The 19,725-nt window shown below is 48.9% G+C and overlaps 1 protein-coding gene across 3 annotated transcripts in view; it reads left to right on the top strand.

Annotated features, from left to right (window-relative positions):
• ASTN1 (astrotactin 1) overlaps positions 1-19,725 on the top strand; it is a 209,522-nt gene that overhangs the window by 166,545 nt on the left and 23,252 nt on the right. For all 3 annotated transcript variants that reach the window (XM_050962986.1, XM_050962985.1, XM_050962987.1), the window contains exons 15-16: positions 3,476-3,580; positions 3,835-4,023. In XM_050962986.1, the coding sequence (XP_050818943.1) occupies positions 3,476-3,580; positions 3,835-4,023 (294 nt within the window). The remainder of the gene's footprint in view (positions 1-3,475; positions 3,581-3,834; positions 4,024-19,725) is intronic.

The raw sequence follows: 19,725 nt of genomic DNA, 5'->3' as shown, positions 1-19,725 counted from the left end.
AAGAACCTTTTGTTTTTCCAGTTCTGGGCTCCTTCCCCAGCTCTGCTGCCTTCCCTCAGTTCTGACCTTCCATACCCCACGTTATCCCAGTTTGTGCTGTCTTATGAGTCAACTCTGTTTTATGTCGTGTGGTCATATGGTTTTAATATATTTATTTGAGTGGGTGCAGACATCCATTAGGTGCTAGCTGGAGGCCACCAAACATATCCTGGCAGCAGCACCTCAAATCCAGAGGTAATTGTGCATTTTTCCCTGTCACCACTCACCCTGGTAATTAGCTATTCTCCAGTTTTGGATGGGGCACCATTGAACATGTTATCCATGCTCTGAAGGAACATGCATGAATCCCACCAGGAGCGCTCCAAGGAATTTGGAAGGAATTGGTGGATTGAAATCCAGAGTTAGGAATCTCACTGTACCTCTAGGAGGTAAGAGCTATGGCTGGAGTTTTCCAGGGCACCTAAGTAAGTTAGCTGCCTCATTTGGGTTTGGGTGCCTGCGTTTCCTTTGAGAAGCCCAGCCCAGCCCAGCCCAGCCCAGCCGCAGATCAGAAAGAGCCGGTTGAAAGGCAGAACATCTTTCAACTTGATTGAAATGGGTGAGAGTTTATATGAAGGGTGTGTTCATGTTTTGACATTTGTTTACTGTCGCCTGTTAAATGAAACTGTAGAGGCCGTTAGCAGGGATGGAATTGTTTCACTGGCGGATGAGTGTTCCCGAGCATACAGCTCGAAAATGGAGTCTCTTGGCGGTACCAAAGAGTCTGCATCCCAGCAGCAGGGGCTGTGCTGGCAGCACCATCTGAAAGCTGGAGATCTTCACCATTAGGGAACAATGTTCCTTCTTGGTCCACTGAGACAGATATTCACCTTGGACAACTAGAGTCAGCGACCCTCCTTGAAGCACATGCGTAATTGCAGATGTTACTGTTGGTGCTAACTTTCTCCAGCTCCTTTTTCTTTTTTTTTTCTTTTTTTTTTTAAACAGTAGTTGACTCTGTTGCCCCCAGGAAATTATAATTTTCATGGCGTAAATGGCACCCCCTTCCTTAGCTCCCATGATCCTGTTATTCCCTGCTGTCTCTGGCTGGGGCGCTGATCATCCCGCAGCCATGTTTCTTGTTTAATTGATTCCATTGCTGCTGCCCCGTTCGTAGCACTGGACATTATGAAACACAGTCAGGACACTCCGAGTGAGTTTTGATGTTGCCAGCCAAGCCGGGAGTTAAAAAGCCTAGCCGTTTTCCTTTCCCATGTTTTACAGCTTGCCTTCTCAATTGAGAAGTGCAGCCACCTCTATTAATAATACCTAAGAACTGAACGTTTTATAAACTCACCTCTCATGTAAAAGGGTTGCCGTGATCTTTCCCTGCCTGCTATGCACCTGTTTGGATGTGGAGGGGTCACAGGGTAATGTAGAAAAGACAGGCGGGTAATGTCCAGGTGATATTTATCCTCTGTGTGGAGAAGTTAATCTAGCAGAGGCGTGAGGCTTGATTTTCAGAGTTGCTGAGCACCCCCAAATGCCATTGCCTTTCCTAGTAGCCTCTGGGGTTCAGCACTTCAACAAGTCGAGAGAAGAGTTCCCCACCTCCTCACCCCTGACGCCAGTGCCTCACTCCTCTTTTTCCCCGCATCTAGTACTTGCCAGCCTAAGGGGTCCCACTGGTTTTCTTATCGTCCATGTCCATTCCTCCTGGCATGGAACACGGCGGCAATCACGCTGCGAGGTGCATTAAAGGCAGCGCATACGGCAATGCCCAACGTGCTGCATTCGGAGATGGCTCATTAAAAAAGTCTAATTAGCGGAGTAATGAACACACCAGGACATGCCTTTGGGACTGGCCTTCCAGGAAAAATCCACAAAAGGCCTTGTTATCTTCAGAAGCCGAGCCGGGGATGGAGCGAGGAAACAAACTCAACCACATTCCTTTAAAGTTGTATTTTTAATTGCTGGAGAGTCGCTGACCCTCAAACCATCTTTTAGCATAATTAGACTCTTACTCCACCCAGTTGTTTCCTCCAGTGCAGTCCCAGCTCATTCTGTCACCGAAGGCAAGATTTAATTGGGCAGAACTGTCCCTTTACAGCAGATTAGGCAGCAGAAGCCAGACGCTACCTTGGGCATTAGCGTCAAGCTGGGTTTGCGAAGCCCAGGAAGTGAGTACCCCCTCACAGGAAACACTGATAATGATAATGACTTGCAGTTACAATGCTTACAGGTCACTAGAAAACAGGGACGGTGTCCTATGGTTAAGATGGGGAGTTGGGAGAGCTGGATTCAATTCCTGATGCTATCACTTCATTCAGTCTCCCTCTGCCTCTGCTCCAGATCTGTAAAATAGAGACCATAGTCCTTTCCCTGTGAACTCCTCAGGGCAGGTAATGTCTCTTACAATATATCCATGGAACACTTAATCAGTGAGGCTCTGATCTCAGTTGGGGGCACTAGGTCCTACTATAACATAAATACTAATCAAGTATCTTCCATCCAAAAGGATTCCAAACCACTTTCCAAACTCTGGGCCAAACCCTGGGATCTGAACTCCCAGCCACTGCCTTGCTTGTTATACCCTGTAAGAAAAATGAGAGTTTGTTTGCAGCTGGGGACTTTAGCCTGTATTAAAGCCGTCAGAAGAAAATCTGCCTTGTCCCTTTGTTGCAGTCAGCTAAGCAGTCTGTACTGGAGGCTAAGACCATTACACACATTTATTTGTCACTACTTGTCACAGCATCTCGGAGCTTTCAAAGAGCAGGCGCCGATCTGAATGCAGGGATGTGAACCACTCTCTTTTAAAATGCAAGAGATCATAGCAACAGCCGCACCACATCAGACCTGTGATCTGTTCAGCCCAGTATCCCACCTCCAACAGCAGCTAGCACCAGATGCTTCAGAGGAAGGCGCAATCAACCTGAGAGGATACAAATATGGCGTAACCTGCTCGTAAGGGAAATGTATTGCTTGGCTTGTGCTAAGGGAAGCAGTGTGGCCTAGAGGATAGAGCACTAGATTGGGACTCTGCTACTGCCTTGTAGGTGGCCTTTGACAAGTCCTGTCCCCTCCCTATGGCTCAGCTTCCCTACCTGTAAAGTGAGGAGAATGGATTGGCCTGCCTTTGGAAAGCACTTCGAGATTGGTGGCTGAAGTGCGAGCTAAGAGCCTGGGATGAGGAGGTTTAGTATTTAAGTGGGGTTTTCAGAAGGCCTCAGTGTTGGTCTAATTCTGCTCGCATTGATGGCAGTGGTAAAAGCCCCACTGATTTCAGCGAAAGCAGAGTTTGGCCCATGCGGAACTCTTCTGGACATCCCAGCCTCCCTCCCTAAGACACAGCACCTCCATTTCCCCTCTCTGTGCACTGGGGATGGTCTTGCACACCCTCCCTTCCCTGAACCACACTCCTGGTGTGGGGCAGACTGCCCACTGGGCACTTTGCCGCTCCCCAGCGCTGAGGGGGTCTCTCTCCTGTCTCCCTCAGGGATGGTGAATTTCAGCGAGGTGTCTGGATACCCATTGCTGCAGCACTGGAAGGTGCATTCCATCATGTACCATGTCCGGCTCAACCAGCTTACCATCTCCCAGTGTAAGTACTGCTGGGTTGCAAGCCAGGATGGGGAGGACGGTGGTAGAATAGCCTTTGGGTTGAGTGAGGTTTTGATCCTATTCTTCTTGAAAACTAAAGGCTGGATTGTCACAGCCCGTATTTGGCCATGCAGGGCCGTAAGAGGGAGTAAGGCCCTGCTGGGGTGGGGTTTGTTGGGAGCTCTGGCTCCGCCCCTTCTCATATTCACCCAGGCCTTCTACTTCTCATTGCTTGCTGTGTCCGTTCCTCTGCAGCTTTCAGCAACGCCCTCCACTCTCTCGATGGAGCCACTTCCCGAGGTGATTTCGTGGCCCTGCTAGACCAGTTTGGCAACCACTACATCCAGGAGGCAGTCTATGGCTTTGAGGAATCCTGCTCCATCTGGTATCCCAATAAACAGGTCCAGCGGCAGCTCTGGCTGGAGTACGAAGACATAAGCAAAGGTAAGAGGCCTAGCCAGTGATCAAGAACACACATCCTTCCAGAGAGCGTATCCGCAGATCCCAGCTGTGTGGAGTCAAGGTAAGGGAGCCCTTTTCAAGGCCAGGTGTGCCTGCACCAAAGGAGTGTGTTCCCATCTTCATACTGGCTGTTCTCTATCCCCGCAACATAGACTCCTACAGCCAATCATATGCTGGTGTTGTGATATGGACAAACTGCTCAAGCTAAGACGCCAGCTCATTTTGTTTGTTGTTTAGCCCTGATCCCGCAGCCACTGAACTCAATGGAAAGACTCCTGCTGGCTTCAGTAGGGATTGGATGAGGTCATTAGGGGCGATAAAAAGCCAAGCGCCAGAGAGATGAAAGGCTAATGCATTCATGCCACCAAGCCTTCCTGCCTGATTCTACTCTTAGCTCATATATGTCTTTAATCTTTGTCTCTTCCACATCGGAAGTCTTCTACCTGGGTCTTGAGTCTGGAGTTTTCTCCTCTCCAGTGTCCCCCCACTCCCACCCCAGAACCTTAGCTTTCTTTTATTGCTATACCCAATTGTGAATTGGTCTCTGTGTAGGAGTCATCAGGAATCAGACAGTTGAGGGAGGCATGTGTAGTGGGCTAGTTCTTCCCTGGCGAAGCTAGTCAGCTTGGTCAGAGAAGCTTGACATGGAGACAGAGAATCTAGGCTAAATTTTGCAAGGTAGGTGCTTTCAACCTGTAAAATACAATGTGAATCTGTGCAAACAGGAAATTCTGGGCACGCACCAGGGAGGCGGAAAGGGTAACTGCACACACCGCTGTGCTGTGTGTAAGTACAGGGGCAAGTGTGGGGGCAAGATTTCCAATGGTGAAAAGGGTACTTCAGCACCCACCCACCACTGAAAGTCAATGGGAATTGGACACCTACGTGTCTATTTTTCTTTTGCTCTCATTAACTGTCTCCGTCAGACATTCTGTTTCACACAGTGAACAGTGTAATACTGTGGGAGCAAAACCAGCTGTGACATTGTGCAAGATTCTCCACACACTCCCAGAGCTCTGGTAGCTTTATTCCAGTTCTGCATGGCATTTGCTTTTAGCAGTCACTCCTCATACAGTACTGATCACTTGGTATTCTGTGGATCAAATCTTACTTTTCGGAAAACACATCCATGCTGATGTTTTCTACTGATTGCTGTGGCTGCTGATGGTTAAGGTCAAAATACAAGGGATTTCTTTGATTTGCCTTGATGTTTTCAGAGGAGCAGTTGGAAGGAATTTTGTCCAAATTAAAAAAACCTAGTAAGAGAACCAAAAAAGTGCCACCGTGGTTAAACAAGGAAGTAAAAGAAGCAGTTAGAAACAAAAAGACATCCTTTAAAAATTGGAAGTTAAATCCTATTGAGGAAAGTAGAAAGGAGCATAAACTCTGGCAAATCAAGTGTATAATTAGGAAAGCCAAAAAAGAATTTGAAGAGCAACTAGCCAAAGACTCTCAAACTAACAGCAAAAAAAAATGTCAAGTACATCAGAAGCAGGAGGCCTACCAGACAATCAGTTGGGGCCACTGGACGATTGAGGTGCTAAAGGAGCACTCAAGGATGATAAGGCCACTGCGGAGAAACTAAATCAATTTTTTGCTGAGGGAGATTCCCAAACCTGAGCCATTCCTTTAAGGTGACAAATCTGAGGAACTGTCCCAGATTGAGGTGTCATTAGAGGATGTTTTGGAACAAATTGATAATTAAACAGTAGTAAGTCACCAGAACCAGATGGTATTCTCACAGGAGTCCTGAAGGAGCTCAAATATGAAATTGCAGAACTAACAACTGTGGTATGTAACCTGTCATTTAAATCAGTTTTGTACCAGATGACTGGAGGATAGCTAATGTGAAACCAGTTCTTTAAAAAGGCTCCAGAGGCGATCCCAGGGAATACAGGCCAATCAGCCTAATTTCAGTACCAGGCAAATTGGTTGAAACTGCAGTAAAGAACAGAATTATCGGACACACAGATGAATACGATATGTTGGGGAAGAGTCAATAGGGTTTTTATAAAGGGAACTCACGCCTCACCCATCTGTTAGAATTCTTGGAGGGGGTCAACAAACACATGGACAAGGAGGATCCAGTGGATATAGTGAACTTGAACTTTCAGAAAGCCTTTGACAAGGTCCCTCACCAAAGGCTCTTAAGCAAAGTCAGCAGTCACTGGATAAGAGGGAAGGTCTCTCATGGATTGATAACTGATGAAAAGACAGGAAACAAAGGATAGGAATAAATGGCCAGTTTTCAGAATGGAGAGAGGTAAATAGTGGTGTCCCTCAGGGGTCTGTACTGGGACCAGTGCTGTTCGACATGTTCATAAATGGTCTTGAAAAAGGGGTAAATAATGAGGTGGCAAAATTTTCAGATGATACAAAACTACTCAAAATAGTTAAGTTCAAAGACCACGAAGAGTTACAAAGGGATCTCTCAAAGCTGGGTGACAGGGCTACAAAATGGCAGACAAAATTCAGTGTTGATAAACGCAAAGTAATGGACGCTGGAAAACATAATTCCAATTATATGTACAAAATGATGGGGTCTAAATTAGCTCTTAAAGAGAGAGATCTTGGAGTCATTGTGGATAGTTCTCTGAAAACATCTGCTCAATGTGCAGCAGCAGTCAAAAAATGAACGGAATGTTAGGAACCCCATTAGGAAAGGAATAAATAACAAGACAGAAAATATCATATTGCCTCTATATAAATCTCTGGTATGCCCACATCTTGAATACTGCGTGCAGGTCTGGATGCCCCATCTTAAAAAAAGATATATTGGAACTGGAAAAGGTACAGAGAAGGCCATAGCTTCCTTATGAGTAGAGATGAAAAAAGACTTTTCAGCTTGGAAAAGAGATGACTAATGGCGGGGGGGGGATATGATAGAAGTCTATGAAATATTGACTGGTGTGGAGAAGGTGTATAGGAATGTTATTTACTCCTCCACCTAACACAAGATCTAGGAGTCACCCAATGAAATTAATAGGCAGCAGGTTTAAAACAAACAAAAGGAAGTACTACTTCACACAATGCACAGTCAACCTGTGGGACTCTTTGTCAGGAGATGTTTTGAAGGCCACAGCTGTAACAGGGTTGAAAAAAGAACTAGATACTTTCATGGAGGATAGGTCCATCAATGGCTATTAGCCAGTATGGGCAGCAATGGTATCACTACCCTCTCTTTGCCAGAAGCTGGGAGTAGACAACATGGGATGATCACTTGATGACTGCCTGTTCTGTTCATTCCCTCTGAAGCACCTGGCACTGTCCAATGTCAGAAGACAGGATACCAGGCTAGATGGGCCATTCCTATGTCCCATTCAGGTGAATGTTACATGTTATGGAAGTGCCATTTACAGCCAGCAGGAATCTGCCTGACCTGTACTGCGAGGAGCAACAGTGCACTTGCAAGAAGTGAACTAGACAATCTAGTAGAGTGTTTTCATCTCTTAAGTTTGGAGATTCAAACTCCTGGCTCTAAAATAAATAATGGGACTTGCTCTGTCCTGGCATGATGGAAACTTGGCTTCTATGCATGGGTCTGATTTGGGAAATTCACCTTTCTCTGACTCTGCATGGATCACTTGGATTCATACGACAATTGAAACAGGTTTTCCCAAAGCCACCTGTGACACTCTGTATCTCAGGGGACACCCTCCACCCCCATGTTCATCTTTATAAAATGATTGTGTGGTATTCAATGCAAAGTTTGTCATGTGGGGTGTCTTCAGAAGGCTCATGATGCACTGAGCATGGTTGTTACAGTGATGTTATAGTAATTGTTACAGTAAGGTTATAGGTTATAATTTCAGGTATTTAGTTATGAGCCTGAAAATATATCCTCATGATTTAAAGCAAGCCCATGCAAAAACTCTCCAAGAACAGAGAGGCAGTTCATACCTCATCAGGGCATGGACTGGACAAACCCAGCCCAGCCTCACAGGAACAATGGACACTGGCTTAGGCAGCAACGAAAGAATCTGTTAGACCCTCGAGGGAGTCACCCTCTTCCTTTGGTCAGTTTGGGACTGCGATGAAGTAATGCTCACCTGACTCTGACGTGAGGCGGAGGGCAAAGCCAAGGAAAGAAAGGACATGATAAAAGGGAGAGACGTTTGCCATAGTGGCTCTCTCTCTTCCATCTCCATCTACAGACACCACAACCAAGTGACTGAAACGCTGATCAAAGGGGAGAGCATGGCTGAAAAGCCAGTCTGTGGTGAGAAGCATCTACATTTGTAAGGACACTGAAAGTGTTAAGATCAGCTTAGAATGCGTTTTGCTTTTATTTCATTTGACCAAATATGACTTGTTATGCTGTGACTTAAAATCACTTAAATCTACCTTTATAGTTAATAAATCTGTTTATTCTACCTGAAGCAGTGCATTTGGTTTGCAGTGTGTCAGAGACTCCCCTTGGGAGAACAAGTCTGGTGCATATCAATTTCTTTGTTAAACTGACGAACTTCTATAAGCTTGTAGCATCCAGCGCCCATAACTGCAAGATGGAGGTTCCCAGGGTTGTGTCTGGGACCAGAGATATTGGCTAGTGTCATTTGCTTGCAAGTAGCTGGGGGCAGTTTACATGCCAGAGGCTGTGTGTGAACAGCCCAGGAGTTGGGGTTCTCACAGGAAAGCAGGGTAAGGCTGGCTCCCAGAGTCAAGGATTAGAGAGGCCTAGCAGATCACCGATCCAGATAACACCAGAGGGAAATGTCACACCACCCTCTTTAGTATTAAGTCCACTGTAGTTCGGTGGCAGGATCTCTCTGAGCACCGCAACTTTTCTTTTCTCTATTTCCTCCTTTTTTCCCCTCCAGTCTGGGCCATTTCACCATGGTCTCTTCCTTTCTGCAGGTCTCGTAGTCTTTCTTCCTGTACAATATCTCCTTTCAGCTTCTCTCCTGTTCCAACACCTGCCACTTTCTCTCTTAGCTTTTAGTTGGTGAATGTCGAGATATTGATTGAAAAATTGCAAGAAACAAATCATTCTCTGGCTGCTGCTTTCCCCCTGTTCCTGCATTGCTGTCCCAAAGTGGTCCATTTCCAGCACAATGGGGAAACGAAAAGCCCTTTCTTCTTTTTGGTTTAACAGGCTTGTTTTATTTGCAGGGGTTTCTGAGTGAGGTTAGCACTGTCCTATTTCTTGGCAAAATGTTTAAACAGTAAGTTCTGTTGAGTGTAGAAGATGGAGACAAACTGACTTATTAACGTAGGCACTAGTTCTTCTCTGACCCCCTTGTAATGACTGCCAATTGTATGCATCACACTGTGGGCTGAAGTTCCAGGGAAGTGGCCTCTGGGGTGAATGTGCAGTCTGTGTTGATGGAGTCCAAAGGTTCATGATCAGACTTAGCCCTCGGCTTTGTGCCTAGAGCAAATGGTGACTTTGAACAACTCACTCCTGAGTAACTCTTCCTACTTCCTCTTCCTTCTCTCATGCTGCTTCCTGCCCAGATCAGCTGTACTGTAGAGGTCTGAGAGAGAAATTAAGTACATAATCCCTAGGGACAAGTAATAATAGCAACACAGTAGAGCCTCGATTTCACGAGCATCAATCTTAACGAACGACCAATTACACAAATAATTTTTTCTTGGCCGGGGAAAAACAAATCACGTGAGATGAAGAACAAGTCTCTTCACATTCCAGTGCCTTCAGTGCATTGGAAGTCATTTTGCAGTGGTGTGAAGGACATGAAGATAGCGATGCAGTGCACTGTCCTGCAACTTAGGCAATGGACCTCCTGTCCTTTTGAGATGCTCATTATTATGATCTTTTTAGTTTTATGAACTCCTCAATCCCAGGTTAGTTTGTAAAATAGGGGTTCTACTGTAACTAGAACTGCTTTCATGTGATCTCCAGCTATAGCAAAAACAAAGCCCTGAACAATGAACATCCTTCACCTAACTGCTATTGGTGATTTAAAGATCCCCCTACCACCCTAAGTGGAATTCCTGCATCCTGAGTTATGATGATGCATGATTCCATGCTAAACTCCAGGGGCTAATGTAAATAGGCATGACCCCACTGACATCAGTGGAGCTGTGGATCTGACCTCCTGCTGAGCTTGTCCTCAGTGCCCCTGGGATGCTGCCATGTAATATCAACCCCTGGCAGCTCAGTGTCACAGCACTGCAACATCTCTTGCCATGAGGTCCTCGCCGGCTGAAGCTGAAGGATGCAGGAGCATCTCCTCCATTTTAAGATGGGGGGATCGGTTTAATCCTCATGTCTGTAGGGTCACGTTCTGCTCTCCATTGACTTCAGGAGCCTTACTTAGGCTTGGTGCTGGTGTGGCCCAGCACACAGTTTGGCCACAGCATCATTTTCCAGTGTCAGGTGGTTGCCAGCTGGAGGGCAGAGAAATGACACGTGAATCCTACCTTTTCCTGTATGAGAAAATGACTGTCCCATGCCGAGTGCTCCCTGTGGAGTGGGCATTCCGGTAGCTCCAGCTAAGTGACATCAAGGCGCTTTCCTTTGAAGTGGGAAGGATCTGTCAGCCTCTCTGTTCAAAGCAAATGACAGTGAGACAGGCCGGCAGATCAAAGTTCCCTTTCTCATGCCAGCCAGGTAGGTTTTTAATGGGTCCCTCTTTCATCGGAAGCACCTACCACATCCTCTACCAGTTACATGAAAGAATAATCCAGGCTATAGTAAAGCAGGGAAAATCCATACTGTTCATGTGGGAGAAAAAAGGGACATCTCAGTAGATGCCAGGAGGAGCCCTGGAAGTTCAAGAACTACCCACCTATTCGCCTTCTCCTGCTGGGTGCGCTGGAGTTTCACAGAGAGAGCCACTGCCATGTCAGTCCATCTGGCTCTGGCAAACCAAATGGTCAGGAAAGATGCCTGGGAATTTGAATATCACCAGCTTTACTAAATCATGAACACGTGTCTGCATAGCCACTCTTGGCAGTGCTGTATGACAGCCACTATCTTGGCCAGCACACCAGGGACAAACCTGGAGACTTTCAGAGCAAAATATGTGAGCTGCTATAGCTTGAGCTACAGAACCAAGTCTTCCTAGCAGGGCCTGTAACCAACTTATGTCTTTTGTGGTTCGATACAGATGCAGACCAGAAACACTCACCAGTGGGTTACACTGGCCAGGGAAATGTTTCTCTCTCTGTCTGGATCCCGCAGACTCATGGCAAAATGCAAAATATGCAGTTAACCTGCAGCAGTTAGAACTTTGCATTGGTGATTTGCATTCCAAGATAAACATGTCTCAGCTGTTTCTCAGCTCTCATTGAAATCAATGGGAATTAGGCACCTAGATACTTTTGAGGAGCTGGGCTTACAATTTCTAACTAGAAGTTATAGCTGATCTATTAACCTCTTATGTGGACCAAGCACGAGAGGGGGCCAAAGACCCACGCTCTCCTACTGCAGAACCTGCTGAGTGCATGTGCAAATGTTTGAGCAATTACACTAGAGTCCCTGGTTCTTTTGGGCCGGGCAAGCAAGGACCCAGATTGCACTTCTTGCCAATGCAAGGCGATGGTAGGTGGATTAGGAGTCCTCACACCTTTCCCGCAAAGCTATGCACAACCTGACTGGAAGTTTTTACACTCCTGCAGACTTACCCGCCTCTGCCTTGGTTTGTCTCATGTCCTTTTTATTTGCCCAGAGAGTTCATTGCAAAGTACATGAGAGCTGAGAGGCTATTTGCAGAGCTGATTGGATCTATGTACATATGCGGTCCATAGAGTTATAGACTCTAGGACTGGAAGGGACCTCGAGAGGTCATCGAGTCCAGTCCCCTGCCCTCATGGCAGGACCAAATGAGGGCAGGGGACTGGACTTGATGACCTCTCGAGGTCCCTATGGACTAGAGGTCCCATTTGCAGTGTCCGCTAAGTAGTAAAAGACCTGCCAGTATTCCTTGTGAAACCTGCTGCAAAATAGTTCTGGCCTAGTCTGGAAAAGAAAGGTGTGGAATCATTCTAAAGATCCATAGGCCTGCAAGCCACCTGCTGATGTTTGCAGGGAGCGAGCAAACGTACTTCACATGCAGCAAAATACTCATTTGAGATCCTGTCCCAACCCACCCAGAGATGGAGCATTCCTGGGTCATTGCATGCATCCCACCCTCCCCATTTGTACTGATCACCTGGCTGATGACAGCTAGTCGCTAATGGCTGGAGAGATGCGTTTTGAAATAGTCTGTGGGCCTTTCGAAACAATACTGACACTTCCCCTGTGATAGCCGGAGGTCGTGGGTTTTTTTAAACACTTAAATTCTTGTGATCTAGAGCATATGTTCTCTTGTGTTCTCTTGTTATCTTTTAATTGGTTTCTGTTATAAATTTAATACCAAGTGTTCGTGCCGGTGGCAGAGGCTGCTGCCGCTGTTGGAGCTGGGGATGGCGCATGGCAGCCTCAGCACTTTGTGTGTGAAGTCAGAGCCTCATTACTATTACCATTTATCCCCCCACTCTCCTGGCTGCTTCCCCACTAGGCAGCTCCTAGGCCACGGCTCTCTGGATTGCTCCTCATGGTTGTTGTTTAGTTGGTGGTCATTGTCCCAGGTGCACCACAAGGGTGCCAGGAAAAGCCTTAGGGGCGCAGTTAGGGCTCAGCTCCACCTAGGGATCATTGAGAAGAAATGTGATGTCCTGTGGAAAGGATTTCACCTCTAGGCCATAGGGGTTTGCATGGGCCCTTGCTGCAGAGTGAGATAAACACAGGCTGGAGAGGGGCTGAAGAGTTTCCTGGGCCAAGTGAAAGAAGGGGGAAGGATGCCACCTTCTCCAGACTGGGAGGCTCTAGCCACTGCTCATGCTGCCTTCTCCATGCCCCTCCAGCCTGTACAAAGAGACACCGTCCATAATAAGTTCCATTAATCACCTGCCCTCTCCCCATGTCCCTCTGCTTGGGACCCCCAGCACACTGAGCGTATTAGGAGGAAGCAGTGTTTTAGCTCAGGGGGCTGGGACAGCAGCCAGATAATCAGGGCAGCTTCTAAAACCATCACCGTCGAGCAACGCAAGACTTCTCTCCTCCTGAGGCTAACCAAGCCCCTGCATCCATGTCAGACCCCCCACAGCCCCAAGAGTATGGGCTTTTAGTGGAGCAGCTGCCCCACTCTGACATGGAAAGGGTTAAAGCAAGCCAGAGAAGCTGCAGCAGAGCCCCAGCCAATCATGGAAGGGCTTATTGGGAGCCAATCAAGTGGAGGCTTGAAAGCAGCCAATCAGGGCCAGGCTGGGTCTTATAAGAAGGCTGTAGGGCAGCTAGGAAGGCAGTCTCTCTCTGCAGGGCAAAGGGAGAAGAATTGGCTCTTAAAGTAGGGGTGGGGAAACTTTTTGACCTGAGGGCCACATCTGGGTATGGAAAATGTGTGGTAGGCCATGAAAGGTCATGAAATTGGGGGTTGGGGTGTGGGAGGGGATGAGGGCTCCAGCTGAGGGTGTAAGTGGGGCCAGAATGAGGAGTTCAGGGTGCAGGAGGAGGCTGGGACAGGAGGTTGGGGTGCACAGGGCATGTGGCTCTAGCTTGGGGTGGGGGCTGGGGATGAGGGGTTGGGCTTGCAGGAGGGTGCTCTGGGCTGAGATCGAGGGATTTGGAGGGCGGAAGCACGATCAGGTTTGGGGCAGGGGGTCAAGGGTACAGGCTCCAGGTGGTGCTTACCTCAAGCAGCTCCCGGAAGCAGCGGCATGTCCCCCCTCCGGCTCCTACACGGAGGCGCGTCCAGACAGCTGTTCCCAGCCAGTTGGAGCTGCAAAGGCAATGCTTGGGGCGGGGGCAGTGTGCGGAGCCTCCTGGTTGCCCCTATGTGTAGGAGCCAGAGGGTGGACATGCCACTGTTTTCAGGAGCCATGTGGAGCCACAGCACACACCGAGTGGGACAAGCCCCTGACCCCGCTCCCCGGCTGGAGCACCAGAGCGGGGAAAGCCCTGGACCCTGGTCCCTAGCGGGAGCTTAAGGGCCAGTTTAAAATGTCTGAAGGGTCAGATGCAGCTCCCGGGCCATAGTTTGCCCACCCCTGCCTTAGAGAAGCACCTGAAATAGAGCAGTGTTGGGCTGGGTTAACAGAGGTTGGGAGAGCTCTAGGCTGACGACTGCCAGACTGGGGCCCTGACACAACGGGGCAGAGAAGGTGCTGGGGCTGCGGGGAAGTGGCCCAGGGAAGTAGGTAGTAAGGAAGAGTTGGAGGAGGGAAGTAAATGGCTGCTGCTAGAGGATCCCTGAGTTGGGGTCCAGAGTAGCGGGTAGGCCTGGGCCCTCCCCCTTCCCCCACGTTTGCCAGCAATGAGAATGGCTAAGCCAGACTGCAGTTTGCCCTTGAAGGAAGGGGCTAGACTGAGGATTACAGTGAGCCATTGAGGCGAGTGATAGAGCCAGAAGCTGCCAGTCCCCCGGAAGTGAGGGAGAGCCAGCAGAGCAGGCACAGCTGGAGGGCAGTGTCCAGAAGCAGATGCTGCAGTCTGGTAGTGACGTGGGTCCGACTGTGAGGATGACGGAGACCAAGAGAGTAATGGTGGGCGACACACCACTAGTGACGGTGCACTGCTGAAAGAGCTAATTCCCAAACCAACCAGCAAGGAGGCTGGAATGAGACGTCTGCTAACCCTCTGCGGTGCTTCCAGGTTGAACTGGAGAGCCTGTCTTCTCTTGTTCCCCATTTTTTAATTTCTTCTCTCTCTCTGTGAATTCAGGGCCTGTTCACAGAGCGCGGAGCCAGGTTTTCATGAGCTCAGCTCTCGTCTAGGCCGTAATAAGAGTGAGCTTGTCCAAAGCACCCAGCAGTTGGCAGCTCCCGCTGTGCCATTGGCAGGTGGATTTTCAGAAGCTCCCAGCATCCAACGGGATGAGCTCTTTTGAAGATCTAACCACTTACTTTGAGGCCCAAAGAGGAGCTGAGTTCTTTTGAAAATTCTGCTCCATTCTGTGAGGTGATGAGCTTTCTTGTCTCCTGTTGATGGGAAGGTTGAGGGAAGGCTGTCTCAAAATCTGGGCCTTGCCTTTTGCTCTGAAGGTGACAAGACTCTCTGCCATCCAGCCGTCCTGATCTTTCCTAGGAATGAGCCCCATATTTGTGGGGCCATCATTGTGAAAGCCCCTGCTCCTGCACACAGGTGAGTTGCTCTCGAGCTCTGCTGTTCCATTGTGATGCAACTGTTGTGACAAGTGACAGTCATGGAGGGCAAGGCTGTCCCTGAGGTAACTGAGGCTGGCCCCATCTCAGCTTGCAAAGATGGAAACCACCATTCCTTTTACACAGGCTGTCAAACAGCTATTGGAGGGGAACAACTTCTGGGCACTGCAGACCTGAGGTGGTTTCTGACCATCAGCTTAGGAGTCAAACGCTCTATATCCCAAACCCCTTTATGTTCCAGTTCTGCTAGATAGGCTGGTGTTGGTTTTGATGGTGGAAATACCTTAAAATCATACCTGACAGACTGAAGAAAATTACTCTTTTACAGTATTTTGTGTTGCCACTTATTTAGTTACTAGTTGATGATGGTCTTGTTTCCTGGTAGAACAGAAGACTTTCCTGACCTGCATAGCTGGTGTTTGTAAGTTATGGGCTGGGAGCTCAGAGCCTGTGCATGGGAACTTTTGCATTATTCTAAATGGAAATAAATAATAACATGATCATCCCCAAGGGCAAATTCACCCTGCTTCACTGTTGTGACTGTTACTATTGCATTGGGGCCATCAGTTTACAAAATATGTCCATCTCGCAAGCCAGCATCATCACCTTGCAATACCATGCTGTCAAAAAGATCCTTAGAGATGTTTCAGGGACACTTTTGATGTCCTGGTAGCAAAGTTACTGGATGGCCTACTCAAAATCAGGACAGTCCTATGTGAATCTGGACCGTTGACTGCCCAGTTATGGGTGGAATACTGTGCTCCACCATGGTTATTGTATCAGGAGAAGGTCATCGCAGAAATTGAGAAGCTACTGCAAAGAGCAAAGAGAATGTGTCAAGGACTCTAGGGTCTTGGGTATTGACTAGGACAGGGGTCAGCAACCTTTCAGAAGTGGTGTGCCGAGTCTTCATTTATTTACTCTAATTTAAGGTTTTGCGTGCGGGTAATACATTTTAACGTTTTTAGACAGTCTCTTTCTATAACTCTATAATATATAACTAAACTATTGCTATATGTAAAGTAAATAAAGGTTTTTAAATGTTTAAGAAGCTTCATTTAAAATTAAATTAAAATACAGAGCACCCCAGACCGGGCAGTGTGAGTGGCACTGAAAATCACCTTGCGTGCCGCTTTCGGCGGGCATGCCATAGGTTGCCTACCCCTGGACTAGGATGTTATGTCCTTTGGAAAGGAAGAGATGCAGAAGGGCAACTCGGTGAGTAATTCAAAATCCCAAAGGGACAGGATTGAGAGAAGCGATGTGGCTGTTTGAAGTGAAGGGAAGGCCAAGAGCTCAAGAAGCTAGAGGTGAGATGCCTTTAGAGAGCATCGTTTATAGATTACAGACTTTGCCCAGCACAGCAGCAGGATGAACAGCTTTTAGACAGAGCTAGAAGAGTGTTTGTAATGCAAAGGTATTGTGAGATCCAATTGCTAAGCCCAGCTAGTGGGAAAAGGAGGAGATGGACTCTTCCTGTAGACTTTTGTGCGCCCTCCATTATGTCCCACATCTGCCAAGAAGCCCCAGCTCCTGTTGCCAGTGACCTTGCTGGATTTTAGTGCTAAATCCATACGGTGCCACCAGGTGTAGGCAGAAGCCATCAGGTCCCAACCCTCTCTTGTCTCACACCGCTCTGGGTGTTGCAAGCCTGGCTTGTCTCTACCCTTTCTACACTGATGGTGTTGTTCAGAGTCATATATGTACACAAAATCTGGATCCAGTCCCAGAACAAGCAGATAGCTGCTCCCCAGCCAGCCCTCTGCACGCACTACTCTCTTCCCCACAGCTAACAGAGATTAGAGCATCTTGAGTCCTGTTGGGATACTTCGTTCCATCTCTCTCTGTCTTGTTCTCACTCAGCAGCATGGATGGCAAGTTTGTAGAAATTTTGGTGGTGCCCAGAACCCTCCGCCCCAACTCCGCCCCCACCTGCCTAAGGCTCTGGGAGGGGTTTGGGAGGGGAGGTCTGGGGTGCAGGTCCTGGGCTGGGGATTAGGGTGCAGGAGGGGTGCAGGGTGCAGGCTTTGGGATGGAGTTTGGGTGCTGGGTGCAGGCTCTGGGCTGGGGCAGGGGGTGGGTGTGCAGGAGGGGGTGAAGTGTGCAGGCTTTGGGATGGAGTTTGGGTGCAGGCTCTGGGCTGGCGGTGAGGGTGTAGGAAGGGGTGGAGGTGCAAGCTCTGGGAGGGAGTTTGGGGGTGAGAAGGGGTGTGTGGGAAGGGGGAGGTAGTGCATGCTCTGGGAGGGAGTTTGGGGATAGGGAGTGCAGGGGTGAGGGCTGAGGATGAGGGATTCATGATGCAAAACGGGGCTCAGGGCTAAGGCAGAGGGTTGGGGTGTGGGGTGAGGGCTGTGGGGCTGAGGATGAGGGGTTCATGATGCGGGGGGCTCAAGGCTGGGGCAGAGGATCAGGGTGTGGAGGGATGAGGGTTGGGGCTGAGGAGGGGTTCATGATGCGGGGGGCTCAGGGCTGGGGCAGAGGATTAGGGTGCGGGGGGATGAGGGTTGGGGCTGAGGAGGGGTTCATGATGCGGGGGGCTCAGGGCTGGGGCAGAGGATTAGGGTGCGGGGGGATGAGGGCTCTGGCTGGGGATGAGGGGTTCATGCTGCGGGGGGTCTCAGGGCTGGGGTAGAGGATTAGGGTGCAGGGGGATGAGGGCTCTGGCTGGGGCAGAGGATTAGGGTGCGGGGGGATGAGGGCTCTGGCTGGGGATGAGGGGTTTGGGGCGCTGGGGAGGCTCAGGGCGAGGGCAGAAGCACAGGGTAATGGCAGCCTGCCCTGCCAGTAGGGCTTGGAAGGCGCTTGGACCCTGGGGCAGCAGACAGCAGTTCTGCCGGGAGCCCAAGCAGGCAGGGGAGAGGCGTGCACTGATTTCTGTTAGGCAGGGACACGGCGGGGGGGACACGCAGGGGGAGGGGTGGCAGGTGGGAGCTGGGACCTGCTCCAGGCAGGGATGCGGCGGGGCAGGGGGAGGCCCACGGGGGCTGGGGCCCGATCCAGGCAGGGCCAGGGAAGAGACCCAGCTCCAAATATTGCTGGAGCGGGGCCCTCGGCCCTGAATATTCCTGGTGCCCGCGCACCACAAACATATATAACCTGCTGCCTATGCTCAGCAGGTAGAAGCCAGATGCGCTCTGCCAATCCTGAAGCACACTGCTATGAAGCACACTGCCAGGGTTTGTTTGGCTTTGCAGGAAGCTGGGCACAGGTGCTGTCTTTGCTGGGTGGAAGCCAAGGAGGCTGGAGAGCCTTTCTTGCTCTCCTTTTCGTGTGTCGCATCTCTTCTCCTTCTCTCTCTCTCTCTCTCTCTCTCTCATATCTACCCACCCACCCCCTTGTATATGTAGTGAACCTGGACAGTGGGCTTAATAGTGCCTGCAATTGCCCAGAACAGCAGCCACCTGCCCTTGCAATGCTCTAGCCCACTCTCAACCCTGCCTAGATCCTTTTGCAACTCGCTCCCAGCTCCAGCATGAAGGAGAGGCGGAGGGGAGGGAAAGCCAGGAAGAACAGGAGTTAATAGGCATCAGGGCCTAATCGTCTCCTCAGATCCAAGCGCACTCCCACCCGTGAAGTCAGTAGGAGTTGAAGGAGGGCCCGATCGGGTGCTGGAGAAGGTACATTAGTTCAGCACATTCTTGCTGTTTGGGGGGATAGGGAGAGCTGTCTGGGCACCTCTTTGATGGAGCCCATGCTCCTCTCAGTCCCCTGTTCCAGATTAGGACTCTCTGCACCTGATCTTGAGGGACACTTACTATGTCTGCTCAGCATCTAATACGCATCTCCCTTCCAGGTAGGATTTTCAGGCGTCTCAGCACCCAGCAGCTTACATAGAGAACATGCGCACACAGACAGCAGGAGCTGCTGGGTGCGGAGGTCTTTTGACAATCTGGCCTCATATTTTCAGAGTGCAGCAGCAGCAAGAAAAGCTCGCTGCTTTTTTTTTCAATCAAGAAGTTTCATTTGAAGATTTCCCCCCGGGGTATATTGGGTATATTGGGCTGTTTCGCCCCATGCAGTGTTATTCAATAGAAACTTTCCTTGAAAAGAAAGGCACTTCACTTAATTCACTCATTAGTGGAGATTGTCCAGCTTCCGAGGGCATGAGCCCATTGCCTCTCATCAGCCTGTAGCTCATCTCTGTTGTTTGATCCAGGAGATTTTGGAGGAACTATACTGCGCATTGATCTTAAATAGGTCTTTTAAATTATTGCTGTCATATGCTTTTCCCAGGGCTGGAACAATTCATGGCATCACAGCACCACCTAGTGGTCTCTTTGCTATAGGTGGTTTTAGCTGTTGAATATATTGCAACACTGTAGGTATAGGTATACCTGGTTAGTAGCAAGCAGAGACCATTCAGAGTGTCTCGAGCTACTTTGATATCATAGGAACTCTGCAAAACACTGTGTTAAGAAACAATTTTGCTCCCCTCACCAAAGCGGTCTCCTATAAATCAAAATGATGTCAGTCAGCAATTTTAATCATGATTTAAATCAACAAGCAGGAACCCTTGATTTAAATCAATTTTAATCTTGTTTTGCATTTATATTTTTTAGCTGGTAACCATTAAAAGAT

This window comes from Gopherus flavomarginatus, chromosome 7, assembly GCF_025201925.1.
Source record: "Gopherus flavomarginatus isolate rGopFla2 chromosome 7, rGopFla2.mat.asm, whole genome shotgun sequence".
Classification (NCBI taxonomy): domain Eukaryota; kingdom Metazoa; phylum Chordata; order Testudines; family Testudinidae; genus Gopherus; species Gopherus flavomarginatus.
This window is presented reverse-complemented; position numbering and strand designations above follow the sequence as displayed.